Below are 8,404 nucleotides of genomic sequence, written 5' to 3' on the forward strand. Positions count from 1 at the left end.
TACTTGTTATCTTTAGTAACACACCTCGCAAGTGTGTTTATCTCCAATTTAACTCTCAGTAGTGTTTCATATCTGGGATACTCCACTGAAGCGTCAAAGAAACAGGATGCGTATTCAAATACAGAGATATGTAAACATGCAGAATACGGCGATGCGGTCGGCAACGCCTATATAATACAACAACTGTCTGTCGAATTTATTAGATCGCTTACCGCCGCTACAGTGGCAAATTATCAAGATTTAAGTGAGTTTGAAGGTGGTGTTACAGGTGGCGCCCGAGCGATGGGACACAGCATCTCCGAGGTAGCGATGAAGTGGGGATTTTCCCTTACCACCGTATCACGAGTGTACCGTGACTATCACATATCTGGTAAAACATTAAATTTGCGCGGGGTCTTGTCACGGTTCATGCGGTTTCCCCCGTCGGAGTTTCGAGTCCTCCATCGGGCATGGGTGTGTATGTTGTCCACAGAGTAAGTTGGTTTAAGTTAGATTAAGTAGTGTGTAAGCTTAGCTACCGATGACCTAAGCTGTTTGGTTCAATAAGATCTTACCACAAATTTACTAATTTTTACAAAACATCATATCTCCGACATCGCCGCGACCTGAAAAGATCCTGTAAGAACGTAACCAACGACGACTGAAGACAATCGTTCAACGTGACATAAGTGCAACCTTTCCACAAATTGCTGCCGATTTCAATGCTGGGCCATTAACAAGGGTCAGCGTGCGAACCGTTCAACGAAACATCATCGATATGGGCTTTCCGAGCTGAAGGCCCATTCGTGTACCCTTGATGACCGCAAGACGAAAAGCTTTATTCCTCGCCTGGGCCCGTCAACAACGACATTGGACTGTTGATGACTGGAAACATGTTGCTTGGTCGGACGAATCTCGTTTCAAATTGTATCGAGTGGATGGACGCGTACGGGTATGGAGACAACCTCAGAAATCCATGGACCCTGCATGTCAGCAGGGGACTGTTGAAGCTGGTGAAGACTCTGTAATAGCGTGGGTTGTGTGCAGCTGTAGTGGCATGGGACCCCTGATACTTCTAGATCCGACAAGTGGAAAGTACGTTATTATCCTGTCTGACCACCTGTTTCCATTCATCCCCATTGTACATTCTGAAGGACTTGTGCAATTTGCAGCAGGACAATACGACACCAAACACTCCCAGAATTGCGACAGAGTGGCTCCAGAAACACTCTTCTGAGTTTAAACACTTCCGCTGGTCACCAAACCCCCCAGATATGAACATTATTGAGCATACCTGGAATGCCTTGTAACGTGCTGCTCAGAAGAGTTCCCCAACCCGTTGTATTCTTACGTATTTATGGACAGCCGTTCAGGACTCATGGTTTCAGTTCCCTCCAGCACTACTTCAGGCATTATTCGAGTGCATGCCTGTTTCGGTTTCAAGTGTGATGTGGATTTTTGGGTTGGCAGCGTCGATTTCTCCGATATCTCCAAAGAAATAATAATAAAAAAACAACTACAAAATAATATATTGGTCCTTTACGTTTATGACATAATTTTGTTGGTAGATGAAACACAACATTGGATACGACATTTACACAGACACATCAGTACCACATACCCAAACACCCACTTCATACTTACAAAAAAAAAAAATGGCTCTGAGCACTATGGGACTTAACTTCTAAGGTCATCAGTCCCCTAGAACTACTTGAACCTAACTAACCTAAGGACATCACACACATCCATGCCCGAGGCAGGATTCGAACCTGCGACCGTAGCGGTCGCGCCGTTCCAGCTGTAGCGCCTAGAACCGCTCTGCCACCCAGGCCGGCTCATACTTACACATTTGTTGCACGTATGGTATGAGTTCCGTACTGGCACAGCTCTCATCATGAATTTGATGTCATGAGATTGCTGATGCAGAGTATGCACAACAATTTGAAGTACACGGCATTCCCACGTTTATGGAGTATATTCGTTTACCAGAATGAAAAACGTTCCTCTCATAGTACAAAAAAAAGGGGGCAATGTCCTTGGCAGATTCAGGGGTGTAAAAGAAGGGAACCAGCTTTTCTACTTTCCTGTCAGCCTCAAAGACATTTAAATCAAAACATCTTGACATAGTTGTGCTTTTACAAAATGGGAAATTTGTGGTAAGGACTATGCGACCAAACTGCTGAGGTCATCGGTCCCTAGGCTTACACACTACTTAATCGAACTTAAACTAACTTAAGCTAGGAACAACACTCACAACCATGCCCGAGGGAGGACTCGAACTCCTGACGGGGGGAAGCCGCGCGAACCGTCACAAAGCGTCTGAGATCGCACGGCTACCCCGCGCGGCAATTGAGCTTTCTTCCGTGTTAGCTTTAGTACCCGTGTCATGTAACATAATGCTTAGTATCAAGTACACTAACATGATATATGACTTCATGTCGTATAACATGACACATGCCATCATCTCATCCAACATGGAATTTGTCATGTCGTGCAATATGACACGATGTTTCGTTAAGGTTTAGGATGCATGCATCTCCACTCCGGCATACTTCCTATTATTTTCGCCCCCCATTCCCGGATACTTCCAAATGCAGATGCATTACACCCTCTAGAAGCACATTAACTTGCATCTATTCGTTATTACATCCCTCACCATATATGTAACAGAGGATGTATGTAAGAGAACTCACTGCGTTGGGAGAGCAGGTTAACTTGTAAAAAAGCGTGAATATGTCAACATGTTTTGCTTCAAACGTCTCTGTAGCGGCCAGATGAGTCGGAAAGCTAGTTCCCTCCCTTTACATCCCTAACTCTGCCCAGGACATATTCGCATTTTTTGCACTGCGTTAAGAGCATTTTTCATTCTAGTTACCAACTTTTACTCTTCATAATTTTTACGTTAGACCGCCATAGCCTGTTAACCGATGTAGATTTTTGTTGACTCGAACGACGAATTATCGGGTATAGTTTTTTTTAAAATTGTATTTCGAATAACTTGCGTATATAGTGGCAATGGATAAAGCTTTAACAAAACAACAAAGCGAACATTAATTACTTGTATTTATCCACAGTACAAAATTCGAGCCCATTCGCACGAGTCTGAAGCACAGAAGGTGCGTGCGAATAGAAACATCCAATAAACGTGTTTTTGCACGTAACATGCGAATGAAGCTAGATTTTTGAGAGCGAGCTTTCAATGTTATCATTAGAATGCATTTTTTATTTATTTGATTCATTTTAAACCGTTTCCGGGCATTCAATTCGCTTAAGAACGAATTTTATGTGCCACCTTTAGCTCGACTTTAAACCATCGCGACAGCGGGTAAAGGTTACTGGATTAAAAAAATTCGTTTTCGTTTTATTCATGTATCCACCTTCGTCCACAGTTTGAACGTATTCATACAATTTTGAGTAATGAAGTAGTGCGCTTCTGAAATCTCCCAGAAAAATGTGTTTTTTGCAAGTAAAATCCAAACAAAGGGAGACTGTTTCAAACAGTTAAAACGTATCTTAGATAAACGTATAGTGCACCTGCGGACGAAATCATCAGTCTGATTCCAGTCCAGAGTTACCTAGGATTGACTGTTTTTGTACGTAAAATCCTAATGAGTGTGATTGCTTTTGAACGTAAAATCCGAACGGTGCACCTAAAAATGGTGCCATTAGCCGAGCATTAATTTCAGCCCATTAAAATCTTTTGAAAAAGGAATTAATCGATTTGCACAATTTTCTTGGCCCATAACTCTGGTTCGTAGCTCAAACATTGTTTACTACATTGTAAGGTAGCTACAGTAAGACAGGTGTTAGAGTAGCTATGCAAATGGTCGTTGGTCTGCCTAAACCAAAACTTTTCACCCCATGTTCCTAGCTCAAACAGGAAACGAACACCAAGACCCCCACCCTGAAACCGCTATTCTGCGCGCTATAACGATACAATGGCAAGCATGAAACAGTTTGAGTTAGTGATTAATATGATAGAGATCAAGTTTACTCACATCAAAACACATTCCTTGAAATGTCCAAAACTAATATCATACCCATGCATTATTTCTCTAGTGACACACTGGTGCGCGTCCATTGCACACCCAAGAATTATCTTAATTCAGTCACACATAAAAGCCGAGTGCACAGTTCACAGTTTACTCGTCATTAATCGCTGTCTTTCTGCAGTTCAGAATTCGTTTCACACATTGACTTAAATGTTCTGTTCGTGTGTTTATGCACAAAAACCGACACACCAGTCAATAATGTGATGCCAACAGTCCGCATCTGTTATTCGTCACTCGCCTGTTTAGCCTTGGCAGCCAGAGATCAGCTCTCTTACAGCAGAGATAATACAACACTACTGGCCACCACAAAGATGACGTGCTACAGACGCGAAATTTAACCGACAGGAGAAGATGCTATGATATGCAAATGATTAGCTTTTCAGAGCATTCACACAAGGTTGGCGCCGGTGGCGACACCTACAACGTGCTGACATGAGGAAAGTTTGCAACCGATTTCTCATACACAAACAGCAGTTGACCTACGTTGGCTGGTGAAACGTCGTTGTGATGCCTCGTGTAAGAAGGAGAAATGCGTACCATCACGTTCCCGACTTTGATAAAGGTCGGAGTGTAGCCTATCGCGATTGCGGTTTATCGTATCGCGACATTGCTGCTGGCGTTGGTCGAGATCCAATGACTGTTAGCAGAATATGGAATCGGTGGGTTCAGGAGGATAATACGGAACGCCGTGCTGGATCCCAGCGGCCTCGTATCACTAGCAGTCGAGATGACAGGCATCTTATCCCCATGGCTGTAACGGATCGTACGGCCACGTCCCGATCCCTGAGTCAACAGATGGGTACGTTTGCAAGACAACAACCATCTACATGAACAGTTCGACGACTTTTCAACCGCATGTTGCAGGTCCTGTACTGGCCTTTCTGGATACAGAAAATGTTCGACTGCTGCCCTGGCCAGTACATTCTCGAGATCTCTCACCAACTGAAAACGTCTGGTCAATGGTGGCCGAGCAATTGGCTCGTCACAATACGCCAGACACTACTCGAACCGTGGTATCGCGTTGAAGCTGCATGGGCAGCTGTACCTCTACGCGCCATCCAAGCTCTGACTCAATGCCCAGGCGTATCAAGGCTATTATTACGGCCAGAGGTGGTTGTTCTGGGTACTGATTTTTCAGGATCTATGCACCAAAATTGCGTGAAAATGTAATGACATGTCAGTTCTAGTATATTTGTCCAATGAATACCCGTTTATCATCTGCATTTCTTCTTGGTGTAGCAATTTTAATGGCCAGTTGTGTATATGAGTGTATTATTTACTACTAAACATTATGAATAAGAAGGGAACTGTATTTATATAGGATCTTTAAAGCTATGCCTTTACACCTGAAGCCTCCAGATACAAGTCCACTGCAGAGAAATTTGATTTCGTTACAGGTACCTTATAACGTCGCAGACAATACGCTTCTGAATCATTCTTGTACGGTGTTCCTGGAAAAATATACATAAAGAAATTATTCTAGAGTCTAGACTACGATCGGTAATGAGCCTTTCATCTTGAAGTAAAACTACTCTGATGTGGTAGCAGCGTTAATACAGGGGAGTTCTGAGTGTGTGTTTGTGTTTGCAGTGGCACTGGCGGTGGCAGTGCCGAACCTGGGTCCGGCCATCTCTCTGGTGGGGGCGGTGTGCTTCTCGACTCTGGGCCTGCTGTACCCGGCGGTCATCGAGTCGGTGGTGCTGTGGCAGGAGCCGGGGGCGCTCGGCTGGATGCGCTGGAAGCTGCTCAAGAACGCCCTTCTGGTCGCCCTGTCCTTTCTGGCACTGGTCACCGGCACCATCTCCAGCATCACGGAAATCATCGAGAACTATGGCCTCGAGTAGTGGGGAAGCTCTCTCAAGGACCTCTGTATCTGGCAAAGGCTGTCCGACTCTGCCAGGGCCAAAATGGACAGACTATCGAATCAGCAAACATACACCACCACGTGATCTTTGTGAATTCGTGTCTTCATAGTTTCCCATCACATCCACATCATCCTGAAACAGCCAACTGAATCAGTGTGCACTACTGTTTGGAGAAACTGAAACACCGAGGCCGAGATATGTGATCACAGTGAAATTTATTCCATTGATTAGGTACATGAGACTAGAGAAATAATTTATATTACAGACTGGTACAGGTACTGTGGCTGTGGAAATACAGTGCAAAGTACTGACACCCCGTGCTACAATCAGAGATGTAGTGGCATGGAATCAAAGAACACCTCAGTATGCTGCTGAGGAATACTCAGTCACGTGGTTTGATGGTGCATCCACAGATTATCAACTGCGGCTGCAGGAGGACCTGAACGAACAAGCTGCGGACTGACCACAACCCAGACATGTTCAATGGGCAACATGCAAGGTGAACGGGCAGCCCAGGGAAGCAATGATACCCGCAGTTCTTCTAAGAAGACTTTCACAGTCATTGCCACATGCGGCCGGGTGTTGTCCTGCCGAAATATGGCTTGTGGAATGGCCTGCAGGAGAGGCAGCGCCTCGGACTGTAAAACCTCCTTGATGCAGCGGTAACTGTTCAGATTTCCCTCAAGACGCAGGAGGCGAGATCGCGTGTTACAGCCAATGGCGCCCCAAACCATCACACTTGGCGTTTGTGCCTGATTGCGTTCACCACGATGGGATCAGTCGCGTTTCCAGCCTTCAATGTATGACAAGCTGAAGCGGGACTCATGCGAAAACGCTACGTATTGGCACTTAACATGCCATGTCGATGTTATTGTGCCCATTGCAGCCCTTTGTGTTGATGGGTTCTGGTCAGCGGAAGCTGACGCAATGGGAGACATGTCACCAGTCCAGACCGCAGAAGCTGGCGTCGAACCATTGACGCAGACATGTCCACACCAGTGGCAGTGCTCCGACGTTGCGCCAATATAGTGGACGATGCTGTTCTGTCCATTACGGGCAAGCAGTCAAGATGGCGGTCGTCTCGCGCTGTGGTCACAATGTGTCTACCAGTACCTTGTCATCTGTCCACTGGTTACGCAATATCACAAAAGGAGAGAGCCGCTTTCTGGACACAAAACATTCTGTTCCGTTCGAACACACTCACATACTGATATTCAAGCGTGTGACGTAAGCGAAGTATGACACGTTTCCACTTCGTATGTCGGCTCCGCACTGACTATCCGGTCGCACAAAAGAGGGCGCTAGTGGGTCTACGTGCAAGCCACCTCTCTGCCACTTAAATAATGTATTATGGTTCCTCTGTTCTATACGTCCTATTATCGTGGTATGGCAGACCATTTCTTCTAAGAGTTTGACTTTTTACAAACAGTAGTGTATCATTATTCCGTGGACTGGATGAGTGGTAGAAACGATAATTCATGTTACCTTTAGACCTGACTTGTCTCCTTTATGAACTTGTGATATATGTAATTTGATCTACGTAATTTTTTATGCCGTTTGGTTCAAGTGCACATATCTGCCCTCAGTCCGTCATCTTTAAGAATCCATTATTATATGTATAGCTTTACTAGTTTTTGAAAAATTGCATTATTAATGCTGCATGAATGCATGAAAAAATATTTATCAAATAAACATGCCTTGAAAAATCATCTGCGCTGGTTGAAACGCTACATAGCGAATAGAAAACTTATAAAGATGAAATGCGGCACAACGAAGCTTGTGCTGTCTCCATTTTGGAGAAAATATAAACTCTCGTTTTTGTGCTGTAAAATATTAAGGAACGTATTTGTTGTAAAAGAAATCTATGACTTTTTTCTTAATACAGTACAGTACTTCTGCTGCATTCCACTCTCGTGGCATCGTAAATATGAACTTTGCAACGACATGTACTCAAAACATCCATTACTGTTGGTTCGGTGCCCTGTTGACATTTCGAAGCAACCGACCCTCGTCTGGCCGCGCGCTATTAGCCGAGCGGTCTTAGGCGCTGCAGTCATGGACTGTGCGGCTGGTCTCGGCAGAGGTTCGAGTCCTTCCTCGGGCTTGGGTGTGTCTGGTTGTCCTTAGGATAACTTAGGTTAAGTAGTGTGTAAGCTTAGGGACTAATGACCTTAGCAGTTAAGTCTCATAAGATTTCACACACATTTGAACATTTGACCCTTGTCTGCAAAGGTCTGTTTTCTCTACCACAGATGAAAGTCAGGAGTTTAGAATATCTCGAAGACTTTCTTAATCTATATCTATGCGGATAGTCCCCAAGCAACTGTACAGTGCATGACGATGCGTACTTCATATCAGTATAATACCAGTGTTCTCCATTGCATTAGCGTACAACGAAAGGGAAATTTGGCTGCTTATACATCACTGCACGCGACCTATTTTTCTCCCTTATTCTCGTGACCACGACCTGAGATATTCGATGGTGGCAATAAAATGTCACGCAGTATT

General features: G+C 44.6%; 1 protein-coding gene across 1 annotated transcript in view; it reads left to right on the forward strand.

Annotated features, from left to right (window-relative positions):
- The window catches only part of LOC124789107 (proton-coupled amino acid transporter-like protein CG1139), a 76,297-nt gene extending 68,820 nt beyond the window's left edge, over nt 1-7,477 (forward strand). Inside the window, exon 9 of the mRNA XM_047256395.1 lies at nt 5,622-7,477. Coding sequence (XP_047112351.1) covers nt 5,622-5,875 — 254 coding nt within the window. The 3' untranslated portion in view covers nt 5,876-7,477. The remainder of the gene's footprint in view (nt 1-5,621) is intronic.
- The last annotated feature ends 927 nt before the right edge of the window (nt 7,478-8,404 follow it).

Source organism: Schistocerca piceifrons, chromosome 3, assembly GCF_021461385.2.
Source record: "Schistocerca piceifrons isolate TAMUIC-IGC-003096 chromosome 3, iqSchPice1.1, whole genome shotgun sequence".
Lineage (NCBI taxonomy): Eukaryota > Metazoa > Arthropoda > Insecta > Orthoptera > Acrididae > Schistocerca > Schistocerca piceifrons.